The sequence below is a fragment of the Anabrus simplex genome, chromosome 3, assembly GCF_040414725.1.
Source record: "Anabrus simplex isolate iqAnaSimp1 chromosome 3, ASM4041472v1, whole genome shotgun sequence".
Classification (NCBI taxonomy): domain Eukaryota; kingdom Metazoa; phylum Arthropoda; class Insecta; order Orthoptera; family Tettigoniidae; genus Anabrus; species Anabrus simplex.
In genome coordinates, this window is record NC_090267.1 from 10655379 (window position 1) to 10672136 (window position 16758).

The 16758-nt window shown below is 38.1% G+C and overlaps 1 protein-coding gene across 1 annotated transcript in view; it reads left to right on the forward strand.

The window, feature by feature from the left end:
* The window catches only part of LOC136866929 (oocyte zinc finger protein XlCOF6), a 94389-nt gene that overhangs the window by 26976 nt on the left and 50655 nt on the right, over positions 1-16758 (forward strand). The window contains exon 2 of the mRNA XM_067144019.2: positions 13406-13534. Coding sequence (XP_067000120.2) covers positions 13457-13534 — 78 coding nt within the window. The 5' untranslated portion in view covers positions 13406-13456. The remainder of the gene's footprint in view (positions 1-13405; positions 13535-16758) is intronic.

The window sequence follows — 16758 nt, forward strand, 5'->3', positions numbered from 1 at the left end:
TGAGGATGCTCGGAAACTGAGCGAAACATGTCCCTTTTAATGTAATGTTGTAGTAAAATGAATTTCTAGCAGCACAAAATCAATTGTATTGAATAGGTGGAATAGAAAAATAAAAATTTGTATGCAAATTATAGCAAATTTCAGTACGGGTCTACAGCAAATATGAGAATAATTACATGTAAACTGAGTGTGTATCGCAGAGATAGGATAGAAATGATAGGAGGGGGAGTATTCATTCTGGTGAAAGAAGAATTTGTAAGCTACAAAAGAGTTAAAGATGACAAACCTGAAATTCTAGGTGTAAGGCTCATCTCTAAAGTTAATAGGCAGCTTGATATCTTTGGAGTGTACACACCAGAAAAGGGTAGTGCAGATGCTGATTCAGAATTATTTCATAAGAAAATCAGCTATGCGGGAAACAATAAGGAAAGGAACGTGATTGTAACGGGTGATCTCAATTTACCAAATGTCATTTGGGAAGATAATGCAAACGATAGGTAGCATGACCAACAAATGGCAAATAAGTTAATATGGGAATGGCATCTGATTCAGAAAGTGATGGAATCAACTAGAGGAAATAATATTCTGGATGTGGTGCTGGTAAAACAAGATGAGCTCTATAGAGAAACTGAAATAATAGATGGCATTAGTGATCATTAAGCTGTTTTGTCGTAGTGAAAAAAAAATGTGGTGGAAAGGAAGGTCTTAAAAAGTAGGACTGTTAGGCAGTACCATATGGCTGATTAAGCAGGCATGAAGCAGTTTCTGAGAAGTAAATATGATCGGTGGAAAACGGTAAATAAAAATGTAACCAGTATCTGTGTTGGGTTTAAAGCAGTTGTTGAGGAACGTGAAAACAGGTTTGTACATTTAAAGGTGGTAAGGAATGGTAAAGATCTGCAATATTATAACAGGGAAGTAAAGAGACTAAGAAGGAGGTGCAGACTGGAAAGAAATAGTTAGAAATGGCTGTGGATGTAAGGAGAAATTGAAGGAACTTACTTGGAAATTGTGTCTAGCAAATAAGGCAACTAAGGATAACATGATGGCAAGTATAATTGGTGGTCATACAAATATTAGTGAAAAATGGAAGAGTATGTATAGGTATTTTGTAAGGCAGAAACAGGTTCCAAGAAGGACATCCCAGGAATAATTAATGAACAAGGAGAGTGTGTATGTGAGGATCTTCAAAAGGCAGAAGTATTCAGTCGGCAGTATGTAAAGATTGTTGGTTACAAGAATAATGTCCAGATAGAGGAGGTGACTAATGCTCAAGAAGTATTAAAATTTACCTATGACAACGATAACATTTACTGCAAGCTGCAAAAGTTGAAAAATAGAAAAGTAGCTGTAGTTGACAAGGTTTCGGGGGATATACTAAATACAATAGGTTAGGATATAGTACCATATCTGAAGTACTTATTTGATTATTGTTTGGTCGGACGAGCTATACCAAATGAATGGAGAGATGCTGTAGAAGCCACTGTGTATATAGAAAGGGTGATAGACATAAAGCTGATAATTACGGGCCAGTCAGTTTGACATGCATTGCATGTAATCTTTGGGAAAGCATTATTTCTGGTTATATTAGACATGTTTGCAAAAGTAATAACTGGTTTGATAGAAGGAAGTTTGGGTTTAGGAAAGGTTATTCCACTGAAGCTCAACTTGTCGGATTCCAGCAAGATATAGCAGATATCCTGGATTCTGGAGGTCAATTGGACTGTATCAGATTGACCTATCTAAGTCATTTGACACAGTAGATCATGGAAGACTACTGGCTAAAATGAGTGCAGTTGGACTAGAGAAAAGAGTGACTGATGGCTGGCTACGTTTCTAGAAAATAGATCTCAGAGAGTTAGAGTAGGCGAAGCTTTATCTGTCCCTGTAATAATTAAAAGGGGAATTCCTCAAGGCATTATTATCGGACCTTTATGTTTTATATACATCAATGATATGTGTAAAGAAGTGGAATCAGAGATAAGGCTGTTTGCAGATGATGTTATTCTGTACAGAGTAATAAATAAGTTACAAGATTGTGAGCGGCTGCAGGGTGACCTGGATAGTGTTGTGAGATGGACACAAGGCAATGGTATGATGATAAATAGGGTTAAAAGTCAGGTTGTGAGTTTCACAAATAGAATTAGTCCTCTCAGTTTTAGTTACTGCATTGGTGGGGTGAAAGTGACCTTTGGGGATCATTGTGACTACTTAGGTCTTAATGTAAGGAAATATCTTCATTGGGGTAATCACATAAATGGAATTGTAAGTAAAGGGTACAGATCTCTGCACATGGTTATGATGGTATTTAGGGGTTGTAGTAAGGATGTAAAAGTGAGGGCCTATAAGTCTCTGGTGAGCCCTCAAGTAGAGTATGTTTCCAGTGTATGGGACCCTCACCAGGATTACTTGTTTCAAGAGCTGGAAAGAATTCAAAGGAGAGCAGCTCAATTTGTTCTGGGTGATTTCCGACAAAAGAGTAGCATTACAAAATGTTGCAAAGTTAGGGCTGGGAAGACTTGGGAGAAAGGAGACAAGCTGCTCGACTAAGTGGTATGTTGATATAGATGTTGATTCCCATAGGGAATCTGAAATATTTGTCCTGAATGAGTAAATTTATAATACCAATATAAATGGTCCGTTATTGGACATTATAAATATTCCAGCCAACTCATTCTTGGTTGCCAGCGTTTCGCTCTCATGTGTTAGGTTTTTCTCATCATTTGCTACCTAGCACACCTACCAAGACGCTGGCGGTGGGTACCAACTGATGAGCCCAACCTAGCACACGAGGGCGAAACGCTGGCAACCAAGAATGAGTTAGCTGGAAAATTTATAATGTCCAATAACGGACCATTTATATTGGTATTATGTGGTATGTTACAAGTTATAATTCTCATGTTAGGTCCGTATTGAAATGTACTTAAATACAAAGAATGTTACAAGTGTTTGAATAGGTGGATATTAAAAATTACACTTGTAACATACTTTGTATTTAAGTGGTATATTCCGAGCTGTTAGTAAAGGGGTGGCGCGGGGTGACATTAGTTGATGAATAAGTTTGAACCATGTCTTTTAAAAGTAGGAAGGATGACAATATCAAGGTAAGGTTGGAATTCAAGAGGACAAATTGGGACAAATATTCGTTTGTAGGTAGGGGAGTTAGGGATTGGAATAACTTACCAAGGGTGATGTTCAGTATATTTCCAATTTATTTGCAATTGTTTAAGATGAGGATAGGTAAACAACAGATAGGGACTCTGCCACTTGGGCGACTGCCCCAAATGCAGATCAGTAGTGACTAATTGACAGATTGAGTGATTGAAATATCCATGCAGACTATAGATTTCTCAGTTCACATCACAAACATGACTCCATAATTATACACTTTGAAATGAAGGAAAGAAGGAAGGGAGGAAGGAAGGAAGGAAGGAAGGAAGGAAGGAAGGAAGGAAGGAAATATTCACATGAAACACACACATTACACTTTTATCCACAATGATCCTGTTTAGTGTTCAACAGGTAATGGAATTAACTTAACAGTTTGTTTAAAAAGACCATTGTTTGTTCTTATGGTAGACACTCATGCGAATCCATTCTCCACCACAGCCAACTCTTCCAACAAAGCAGAGGTACGTTGTCCTCCTTCAGAATAACTGTTCCAGTAGCTAGTTTCTCCTTGGGACAGGTGTATTTCTATTTCTTCCTCTGCTGCAGTGTATTGGGGTAGTCAGCAGACCACCTCTGCCTGGGTATGCTGCCATCGAGACAATCTGTTGATGGGCAGGTCTTTAAGGTCAGGCTCAGAAAATGTTGTAGGGGGGGGGGGGGTGGCACCAATTAGGAAGTGAGCAGGTTGTACATAATTAAGTTTATTAGGGTCATTGAATAAAGCGGATAAGGCATGAGAATTAAGACTTTCTTCTGCCTGTGCTGTAAGGTTACATAGCTCCTCATATGTCAGTAGTGCATTGCCTGTCACTTCTCAAATGGTATTTCATGGACTTGACAGCTACTTCCTAAAGTCTGCCAAAGTGTGGAGAGTTGGGAGTTATAAAGTGTCATGTGATGCCTTCCATCGCTAATGAAGTCCTTATCTCTTCACAAAAACTTGTTGAAAGCAATAGTTTTTGCAGATGCCGCATTCTTTCGTTGGCTCCAATGAAGTAAGTGGCATTATCACTATAGATGATGGAGCATTCTCCACGTCTAGCTGTGAATCTCCTCAGGGCTGGCATGAAGGCATCAGTAGAGAGGTTGCTCATCACCTCCTTGGGAAGAGCCTTCAACGCAACTCATCATCGTCTGTTTGATTCTTATGTTTCCCCTGTTGATGAAGAAACGACCAGCATAATCTGCTCATACATTAAGAAATGGGTGACTCTCTTGCACTCTGGTCATGGGGAGCTGTCCCATCAGCTCTTCAGCTGTTCACGCCTTAGACATTTGTGGATGACTCTTCGAACAACTGCCCGGCCGTGGGAATCCAGAATCTTTCTCTTAATGATGCAATTACTAATTGAGCATCTGCATACTAAAGCCTAATGTTTTCTGTAATCACAAAGTTGGTAAGAGCATGCCGGAGAGGATGGATAAGCTGGTGCTTAGTATCATAAGGTAGATTTGAATTTACAAGTCTTCCTCATACATTTAGCATTCCCTCATCATGTAAGAAAGGAGGTAAATCTGCAATTTTAATCTTCCTTGAGATGCAGCATTTAGAGTTGAGATTGGCTATCTCTTGTTATGCTAGTTGGATACAGGAGTGCAAGGCCATCTGCAGCTGTTGTGGACTTAAAATCCTTAAGCTCTTGTCTTGAGGATTGGCACTATTGTGAATGAATCGCCAACAATATGCAGTAATTGAAGTCAGTCGGGACAGTGATGAATACCTCAGCATAAATCCACCCCAACATGACTATGGGAAATGTATTTCATGATTCGGGTAGTTCCTCTTCTGCATTGGATGAGATTGTGTCTGGGCGTGATTCAGTTGACTCACTTAACCAAGATGGTCCATGCCACCACGGGTTCATACCTCATAGTTATCCTGGAGCAAGATATCTGGATATTAAATCTGCTGGATTGCAACTGGTAGAAATATGTCTCCATTCTGACTTATGATAGTATTCTTGAATTGAAGAGACTGTGTTGGCAATAAATGTTTTCCAGCATGTAGCAGAGGGTGTGATCTAGGCTAAGACAATGGTGGAGTCCATCCATAGGTACAGGTAGCTGACTGTGAGAGACAAAACTGAATGGACCTTGTGGAATAGTCAGGCAAGTAGTAGCGCTCCACGCAGTTCAAGTCTTGGTAGTGTCAGTTTCTTCACTGGTGCTACTCTGAATTAAGAACATAATAATCTGGCACAGGTCTGTCCCTTTTGTTGACAGACTGTACATAAAGCAAGCTCCATAAACTCATTCCTAAGCATCAGATAAACCATGAATTTGTACATGAACAAGGGGTTGCTTACATGTGATTAACTGCTGAATACACGAGGGGGATCTAATATAAACAGGATTTTATTTTCTATTTAAATTCATTTATTGAAAAACACAAGGCAATTACAATTTAACTACCGGGCGAGTTGGCTGTGTGTGTAGAGGCGCGCGGCTGTGAGCTTGCATCCGGGAGATAGTAGGTTCGAATCCCACTATCGGCAGCCCTGAAGATGGTTTTCTGTGGTTACCCATTTTCACACCAGGCAAATGCTGGGGCTGTACCTTAATTAAGGCCACCGCCGCTTCCTTCCAACTCCTAGACCTTTCCTATCCCATCGTCGCCATAAGACCTATCTGTGTCGGTGCGACGTAAAGCCCCTAGCAAAGAAAAAAAAATACAATTTAACTTGTCACATAGTATCCTGCTTTAGAAATTCATTTGTTCCAGTGTATGGGCAGCTTTTTTGATGCCCTCATTGTAAAAAGAACAGGGTCGTGTCACCAGCCAGATACGCATGAAGTCTTCCACACTCTAATCATCTTCAAATCATTACCCACCCTAGAACTTCTTTCAGAGGTCCGAACAAATGGAAATCGCATGGCGATAAGTCCGGGCTGTAACGAGGATGACCAAGTGTAGTTCAGTGCATTTCCTGTAGCTTGGAGACAGTTAGAGTGGCAGTATGGGGCTGCTCATTGTCGTGGAGGAGGATGACCTGTCGAATTGGTTGGTCTCATCTTTTGCGGTGATATGAATATCTTGTGAAGAGAGCTTAACTTTGGCTCAGTTGAACTTTATAAATAGAAAGCAGCATATTTAAGGAGCCAGCCTTAATTGAACTTCTATGCATCATCCTTCACCAGCATTTGAAGGATCTCAATCAAAAGCAACTGTTTAATATAGTGCAGCGCACCAGCGTTATATGAATCTCTATCATATAGCATCTTTTTAACGTAGTGCAGCACATCTCTTGAACTTTACCTTAATTCATACATGTTATGTACGTATCATATTTATGTCCTTGACACCGTGTCTTAAATTGCTTGAACTTTCAACAGAATTTTATTTTATGTAACTGGACTTAACTTCAATTCTATCGTGCATACAGTTTTTAAGACCTTTATGTCTATACATTGTTTATTTTCTTCGATATATTTGTGTGATTTGCTTTGAGGACTAATGATGCCCTACAGTTAGGTTGAAACTAGTCCCTGAACTTAAATGTAATCTGAAACATTGTACAGATTGTATTGAATAGGTGGACCTTATAATACAATATTTAAATACTGTTGTAATCATAGTTCAATACAGATCAATCATAATGACATTTATATCTTTTAACCCTCGCCTTGTTCAACAGCGCGCAGTAATAAGCAGCATTGACTGTGCATCGCTCATGCAAGAAGGATGCCTCGCTGATTGAAAAAAATGATTCCACGTACCTTGCCAGCTGACGGTCAAGTCTTGGCTTGCACTGGTGCTGCCTCCCCTTTCCTCTGCCACTCCTTGCTGGCTTGTTTGTACTTGGGAATGTAGGGGTGGAAGCGTGTTTTATCATAGATGACTATCCGACACAAAAATTCATCACCTTCTTCCATAAACCTTGCTGTAAACCTCTGACAGACCTCCAAATGTCTCATCTTCAGATTTTCACTCAGAAGGCGAGGGACCCATCTGGAACACACTTTACGGATCTATAGGTCATTTGTGATGATTGCTTGACAGCTCCCATAACTGATTCTGGCTTGTTCTGCAATTTCTGATACTGTCGCCTGTCAATGCTCGTCAACAATGTTTTTAACCACACGAATGTTTTCATCTGCAATGCTGGTCTGAGGACGGCAATTGTGCTGCTGATTTTCTACACATTCTTGTCCCTGAACTGTTTATGCCAGGCAAACACATGTGTCCTTGACAATGCTTGATCACCGAACTGTGCAGTCAATCTCTGGTAAATTTCCGCTGCTGTAACTCCTTTGCGAGCAAGAAATTTTATAATTATGCATTGTGCAGTGGAGGGGTGCACCTGTTGCTCCGACATTGTGAGCGTTACTGACGAAACGGCGGGAAATATCTTAACAGCAAGCTCTCCCCACTTCTAATGATCCTCCCTAAACATAGCAGAAGCACAGGGCAAGTCCTACCAACTGTTGATGTTCAGGAACAAAACTCCCATTTATATTTGACTGACCTTCATAAAATTCTCTTACTGGATGACTAGTTGAGATGAAAGTCTGTCATCCCAGTTAAGATTGACTAACCAAAATTTCTGCATAAAAATCTTGTAAGAAATTATGAATGGACTGACTAACCCACGTGGATCAAATATTGATGCAATGACAGATAAGACCTTTTGTTTAGTTACATGAATGTCAGCATGATAGGTCCCAAATACAGATTGAATACAGTCTGAATACAGATTGCCACAAAAGAGAAAATTATAATTTACTGGATGCCAAGCCCAAAGATTTCACGCTAGGTCCTCCACGAAGACTTAAAGGGAGATGGTTTCCCTGTCCTCTTCTGAAACTCATTTTGTTAGTTGAGTTACTAAGATTGAAAACTGGATGATGGGTAGATAATAGCTTCCACCTTCATTTCCTGACCTCAACCATATGCCCCAGGGCCTCATACTCGTCAGGAAAGTTACAGTACTCATGTTATATTGCGGGATGCCTACTGAAACGCCATTGTAGTTGAGTTAGTCTTGACATGGCATGATTGAAAGAGTTTCCCTGAACCTCAGGTTTCTGCTTGAGGAGTAGGCGAACTATAAATCCACCTGTAGCATCCATAGTTGTATTCTCTGTAAAGTGCCTTTCTATGGCCTTCTCTTCTATCATGACTGGGGACGTAATCTCCTCTATTTCTCAGAACTGCTGTAGCTGGGTGTCTAACTTGTCCACTGACTTCTAGAATCATGTGATTAGAGTAAGATATTTCTCTTCCCTCTGATTGTAGTGTCCAGCAATAATACATTCTAGTTCATTGTCTTGAAGAATAGGATAATCTGGTGATCGAGTTCTGCGACCAAGTTTCAATAATGAAAAGAAATTTTCTGCGTATATTAACAATTCATTGTCACCTGGGGTCAGCGAGCTTCAATTCAGTGAGCAAGTTCCAATGCTCATGCTGGATGTAGAGCTAACTGTGCTACCCCACCAACTGCCAATGTTATGGATTGTGGAAGCCTTTACCTTTCACCCTTCCAATGGCGTTCATGGCTTGTATACAGATGACTTTGCCTTTTGCTTTTTACATACTCATGTCTATTATGTTTGGTTATTCATACCACCTGCTCTTTATGTTGTAAATTATATTTATTTCTTTATTGCATACTTTTGTTGTTGTGACTATTACTACATATCCTTCAAAATGTAAATAAACTAATATTTAATATAGTAAATTATACTTATCTCTTTGGATTCATTTATTTCATTTTGTATTGTTATTGCTATGACAACATGACTTCTTTATGATGTAAATATAAAAGTATTTCTTCCCTAGTAGATTTGTTATACCTGCACCAATCAGACAATGAAATAGGGTAGTATCCTTTATTAAGGTACATAATGTTCTTATGTATATGTATAATTGAAGAATTGAAGATCCATGTACAGGTAAGTGGGTCACCCTATGGGAGAGAGTAAGTGCATATGGTAGGCCTATTATGCTTCATAAGAGACTGAGTGAACTGGCTGCTCAGTTCAATCACATTGCTATGAGCTTGCTTTCCGGTGATGGTGGATTTGAACCCCACAGACGGCAGGTCTGAAGTGATTTTTTCCCCCTCATTTTCACTTCAGGCTGTACCTTTATTAAGGCAATGATTGTTTCCTTGCCTTACAACCTGTCTTCAATCAGTGTGGTAATGTTGTGTACATGTTCTGTGGTAAGCTTGAGATACACCAAATTGCAAGCAGAAAAAGATGTGTTTAAAGCTCCCCCATCCTGTACTGCTTATTGAAGAAAGAAGACAACATGCAAGCAAAAGGAAGGACACCAGGCTGAGTGGCCCAGATGGTTGAGGCACTAGCATTCTGACTTCAACTTGATAGGTTTGATCCTGGCTCAGTCCAGTGGTGTTTGTAGGAGCTCAGCTACATCAGCCTCATGTTGGTAGATTTACTGGCACATAAAAAATCTCTTGTGGGACAAACTTCTGGTACCTCGGCATCTCCGAAAACTGTAAAAGTAGCTAGTGGGATTTCAAGCTAATAGCATTATTCTTAAAAGGAAGGACAGATACGTCCTACGTGGTAAGTCAACTTATTGCAATAAATTGTACAATATAGGCTCTCTCTTCCCCTCCCCCTACCTTTAGGATTACAGTTATAGTGATATGTACATCAAAATAAAGGCAGGAAATGTTTAAAATTAGTGTGAGTGAAGGAGAGAATGTATGACTACCTCAGATGGTAGAGCTCATGTTGGTGGGTTCGAGTCTGGCAGTATTTGAAGGTGCTCAAATATGCCAGTATCATGTCTGCAGATCTACTGGTACATAAAAGAACTCTTGTCAGATGAAATTCTGGCACCTCAGCATCTAAGAAATCCATAGAAGTGGTTAGTAGATCTAATAACATCATTATTCTCAATTCTGCAGTGAGCTTGAAAACTGTCCTAATTTCCGTTCATGTAGCTTGGCACATTAGTGCTCCTATATGTTTCCTGGATAGGCATGAAGATATAACAAGCCTGCAATCTGAAAATATGCCCTTTACTGGTTATTGAAGAGAGAAGAAAATGTTCGTGCAAAAGAAAGGAAAGGCATTAAGTAATTTGTACAACTCCCCAAAATTACACTGCAAAGAGTTATTAAATTGCACCATTTAAGACACCCCTCTTTTCAAGATTATGGTGGTAATCATGCTTATATGAAAATAAGGGCAGAAATATGTGACATTAATTTGAGTGAGAGTAAAAAAGTTTATTTCCCTAATTCCTCACTGAGCATGGAAACCAGCTTAATTATGAATAACTTGATTTATTCATCTTAACTTTTATCATTTATTAGGGTAGGGGAACGTTCGTTATCGATGCTTACATTGAGGTTTGTTTTTTGTGGTTATGTCTGGTGATTTTAATATGTAACTAGTCAAGGTGGCAGCCGTGATGAGCCATTAAAGAAAGAGAATCAGGCGGGGATATTTACTTTCTGGTGTATGGCCTTACTATACAGCTGGCTTTCTCTGTTCACATGCTATTAAACTGGCAATGAGCAGTATCCTATGTCGCTTCAGTGTTCTGATGCACTAATGTAAAGTCATAGCTAAAAGGGGAATATTGGGCAAGAAAGAATAAGAAGATTAATCAAAATATCGATCACTTAGGCCTATTGCATTTTACTGTTAGTAAAAAACATTGATACAACAATTAACATGAATACACAAATATACATCTTCATTATAGCCTTTTATGCCTTATAGTTTTCTGTCTGTAAGTCAATGTGAATTTAATAAATGCTTCCAATGCGATGTAACTAGCTCTGTGACCTCTTTTAGTTCCATAGATCTTATCCATGAATCAGTAGAAGGTGAGTCTAGCCATAGTTCTCATGATGTCCCTCTACATCTCGTGCCCTCAATGACTGAAGTGGATCAGTGGTAGAGTGTCGGCCTCCGGATTCCAAGATAGCGGGTTCAAACCTGGCAGAGGTAGTCGGATTTTTGGAGGGCGGAAAAAAGTCCATTCGACACTCCATGTCGTACGATGTCGGCATGTAAAAGATCTCTGGTGACACATTTGGTGTTTACCCGACAAAATTAATTATATCTCAGCCATAGATGCCCAAGAGAGTTTCAGTTTACTCGGTCTGCCATCTAGCGGGCCTAGAGTAGAACGGAACGTCTAAATTGACGAGCAAACAGCCAGATGGTGTCAAACTGAAATGTCTGCACATGGTAGCTGAGGCCATATGATTATTATTATTATTATTATTATTATTATTATTATTATTATTATTATTATTATTATTATTATTATTATTATTATTATTATTATTATTTAATGACTGAGTCCATTACTCCCCTACCTAACCTCCTGCATTTGCCTCACATGACCCAAAAATTGACGCTGGTTTGCGCATACTGCTTGATTCAACAAGTATATTCCTAACTTAGCCTTTGCCTCCTCATTCCAAGTACCCTCTTACCATTGTCCCCACCAGTTTGTAGCAGCAATCATTCTTGCTACTGTTATGTCTATTACTTCTGGATTAACAGTAACATTTCCTGAGTCCACCCAGCATTCACTCCCCTAAAGCAAAGTTGGTCTAAAAACAGACAGTCATAAGGATCATTTCATTCATGAGGTGACTTCTTTCTTACAGAGTGCTTCTGATCATAACTGTGAGCTCACTGCAGTAGCTTTGCTGCACCTCGATTCAGTCTTACTCGCTACTTTACTATCCTGAGAGAATACAACCCCTAAATACTTGAAATGATCCACTTGTTGCAGCTTTGTATTGCTTGAAATAACCTTCATTTTGGATTCGTATTGAGAATTATGTTATCTGAGTTGAACAAACTTGTATAATTGTTTAGTCAGTACTAACAAGTTTATTCTTTTACGTGCCTAACAGAAACTATTGTATGTGCAGTAGCATTTCTGATGATCAGCCATACCTCATACACTGCTTTTCCATTAATATTGGTTGCTCCGAATTGAATACCGTTAGTTTCACCAATTTGTTTCCAAGGGGACCTTTGACGTCATATGGAGGTGAGATTCCATTACTCTTCTTAAAATGCTTCAAGTTCAGCAAATTTTGTGAAGCGTAGATGCTTGCACATAGTCTGAGTGAGGATCTCACCTCTGAGGGTTTGGGGACCGCCGGTAGATTGTATACTCCTAGGCGCCTGAGCATAAGGATGGACATAGCTTAGAATATATCTCATATGCCTAATCCTATTCCATACCAACTTGTTTCCAGACATTCAGGACCACTTGCTAGGGCATCGTTCATGAACTAGGGCATGACTGGGAGTAATTTACACCATGTACCACACTATCAGTTTACAAATTCTTAAGAATAGAAAACCTCTGTGGACAAATGTGTTTCTATTCAGTCTCTTCTATGGCATGATTAAGACATTTTCAGATACACTGATGAGATTTTATTAATAAGGTGATAGATGTGTGTGTCCTTGGGTTTAATTCTTAAGTATTTGAGCTTAAACTTGGAAACAAGTTTGTTTCATACAATTGAACTCTGAAATCATTAGGTATGTTCTGTTTCCTTATTGTGCTTAAGCCGTTGTGTACATTTTAGTATGTTTGCACACATGAACATAAATAATACCCCTATTTGTTTAAAGGGATAAGTGAAGAGCATTTTTCTTTTGCACAACTGCTCCCTCAAAAGTATCACATTGTAGAGAATTGATTAACTTTTTTACTGCAAATCCTCAGACATATTCAATTATATTTTGTGATGATAACAAGAGTTTAGTTGGAGGAAAATAATCATGATCACTATTTTCATCTTCGTGTCCATGAACTTAGTGCTTTTGGCATCCTTCATGCAGTTTATTGGCACATGCAGATATTTTCTATCTGTCCAAGTTATTCTTATCAGTTGACACAAGCACCACTTCTCAAATGCCTTGAATTTCAGTACTTCTTATATGATTAGGCATTTTAATAGTGAATTTAATTGCATTAATAACTAGACCACTAGTTTACGTTAACACATTTCATATTGCCTATCTTGTATTCTGTGAATAGGCAAATGTATATCCAAACCCTCTGCGGGTTTTCACCATTCTGTCACACTAGTTTGTAAGGAAAGTAATTTGAACTGTGTGTAAAAACATGATAAACCATTTGTTCATTGAACACTGTAATATACATGATTACAGGGGATGAAAAGTTCCCAGCTCCACTCTGCCAGCCTATAGCTGTTGGTTAGACCCAAACAACACTAACAGTAGTGATAAAAAATGTTTCTGTTTGCAGTGCAAAGTCAAGAGAAGTAATTTACATCCACAGCACCATCTAAAACTTCATATGTTTTTTGAAATGGACTCACAAGTGCAGATCAAAGAGGAACCAATCTGTCATGGGGAAACTGCAAATACTTCACTTGTAAGTATTATTCTAGATGACTTTATAGTCGTTAGAATTTAACTGTTTTTAGTTTGCTCAGTTTGACTGGTTACATAACTCTACTTGTATGTGTTGTATTTGAAAGGCCTATACATTATTACTATTTATATTATTCTGAAATTTATCTAATATTATTTATGTGATTATGTAAATGGTGGAAATGCAGAAAGTTGTTCGCATCCAGCACACTCACTGGCAATCTTCTTAATATGGAGCTTTTAATTCAGTAGCTCCCCATCTTGACAAAGTCTCAGTGGCTCAGATGGTAATTTCAAGTTGGTATACTCAATCACTGATCAGCCTGTTGGTATTAAAGCTGCTCCAATACACCAGCCTTATGTTGGTTATTTTATGGCACATAAAAGTCCTCTTGTGGGACAAAATTCTGGCATCTACTTTTGAAAACGTTACAAAACTGGTAAGCATGATTTAAAACCAGTACTAATGAAAACATGACAGGGAAAATAAAGATAGATAGATAGATAGATAGATAGATAGATAGATAGATAATGCCTTTATTGGTGGCAAAGTTAGGGCTCAAGGCCCTCTCTTACACTTAAGCACTAGAATAGTATACATGTTAACTTATACAGTACTTACAAATACAAATAAAACAAATAATATTAATAGCAAAAACAATAGTAATAATATTAAAAATGACAATAAAATAATCCTTAATTTTGAAATACCAAAGTAAAATACACTGCAATAATCCGTTCATTCATCCCATTCATTCTTTCATTCACCCAACAATTATCCAGCAAGTCAGCAGGATCTACTCAACAAATACTCGCGGCATGCCACTTTAAACTTGCGATGAGAGGGATTGTCCCTAATGTTCGCAGGTAGCAAATCATATTTATTATACAAGGGAAATGAGAAAATTAAAAAGAAAATGTAGAATAGTAAACAGGAAAATCAAAGAGGGTAGAGAGAGTAGAGAAACTAGAAAACAGCTAATGAGGAAACTGAATAGAGTGAAAAAAGAAGCAAAAGAGAATTATATGAATGGCATACTTCAAGAGGGTAATGACCACAAAGGGAAATAGAAAATGCTGTATTCATATATCAGGTATCAAAAAGGAAACGGAATCCAAATTCCTACAGTCGTGGGAGAAGAGGGTGAACACTATTTAACAGATACTTATAAAGCAAACCTATTTAGTAAGTAATTAAGAGATTTAGTAGATGATTGTTAGGAGTTGGAAACCGAAACAGAAGATAGAGAGGGAGAGACACAGAGGGGAACAAGAAGCTTCTCATTCACAAATGAAGATATTTTCAGAGAAATCCAACTGCTTCAGCAAGGAAAAGCAGCAGGAAGTAATCAAATTACTCAGGAGTTATTAAAGCCAATGGGGTGGTACATAGTGCCTTATTTAAAATTTCTCTTTGACTATGTCATAAATAATTGTTTAATACCAAAGGAATGGAAGAAATCTATAATAATACCAATTTATAAAGGAAAGGGTGATAAAAGGAAACCGGAGAACTACAGACCAATCAGCCTGACCAGTATAGTTTGTAAAATACTGGAGAGTTTAATATCAAAGTACATCAGAGAGATATGTGATGATAAAATTTGGTTCATGAGGATCCAGTATGGATTTAGAAAGAAATTTTCTTGTGAGGCACAACTGGTGGGATTTCAGCAGGACATATCAGATCAATTGGATTCAGGAGGTTAGTTAGATTGCATAGACATAGATCTTTCCAAAGGCTTTGATAGAATGGAACATGGAATATTATTAAAGAAATTGGAGGGAATGGGATTGGACGTAAGGGTTACACGTTGGATAAAAGCATTTCTAAATTCAAGGGTTCGGAAAGTCAAAGTAGGAAATAACATATCGCAGGAAGAGAAAGTTTGGAAGGGAATTGCACAGGGTAGTATAATCGGTCCGTTACTTTTCTTAATATACGCAAATGATTTAGGGAAGAATATGACATCAAAAATAAGATTGTATAAAGATGACATAATTAATTATATAGGGAAATAAATAACATTGAGGATTGTTCAGAATTATAAAGGGACCTTGAAAGTATCCAAGAATGGGTTGAAGAAAATAATATGAAGGTTAATGGAGGCAAATCAACTGTTACAACTTTTACAAACAGGAGCTTTAAAACTGAATTTGAATATACTTTGAATGAGGTAGTTATCCCAAAAGATGGCAAGTGCAAATACTTAGGTGTGAGATTTGAAAGTAATTTGCACTGGAAGGATCATGTTGATGACATTGTTGGGAAAGCATTCAGATCGTTACATGTCATAATGAGGCTACTTAAAGGATGCAATAAAGAATTAAAAGAAAAAAGTTACTTAAGTATGGTTCATCCATTATTGGAATATGCAAACAGTGTTTGGGATCCTCACCAAGAATACCTAATAAAAGAAATAGATAGTGTGCAGAGGAAAGCAGCAAGATTTGTAACAGGTGATTTCAGGAGAAAGAGTAGTGTATCAAAAATGTTAAAGGAACTTGGGTGGGAAACTTTAAGTAAGAGAAGGGAGAAAACTAGACTTATAGGATTATATAGAGCCTATACAAGAGAATAAGCATGGGGAGATATCCGTGAGAGGCTTCAGTTGGAAAATAATTATATCGGGAGGACAGGCCACAAATATAAAATTAGAAGGAATTTTAGCAGAAGCAATTGGGGTAAATTTTCATTCATTGGGAAGGGTGTGAAGGAGTGGAACAGTTTACCAGGGGTAGTGTTTCATCCTTTTCCAAAATCTGTACTGATATTCAAGAAGAGAATAAACAGCAACAGAGAAAATAAATGAAGTGTTAGAGGGCATTCGACCAGTGCAGGTTATTGTAAATTAAAAAAATGTGTGTGAATAAATTAATTCCATCCCCTGGTCTAAGGAGTTTGGACAGCCAAAGTAGGGGACTGCCTGTAGGGGTGAAGTACAGTGGGGACTTCGAGGGCCCTGGAACTGCTACAGTAGCTGTGAAGGCCTTTCAGGAACTCTGAAAAGTGGTGGCAAAAAGGGCTCTGGTTAAAATGCAACAGGTTGCTATGCTACTTAGGTTCCAGAATGGGAAAAAAAAAAATCAAAGTAAATAAATGCAATGTATAATCTTATACCAGTTGTACAGTATCATTTGAAGTAATTCCACATACTGTATATGAGTTGGCTATATTTGTAAATAGTACAGGGGATATTATAAGTAGAATTTTGTAAACAATAT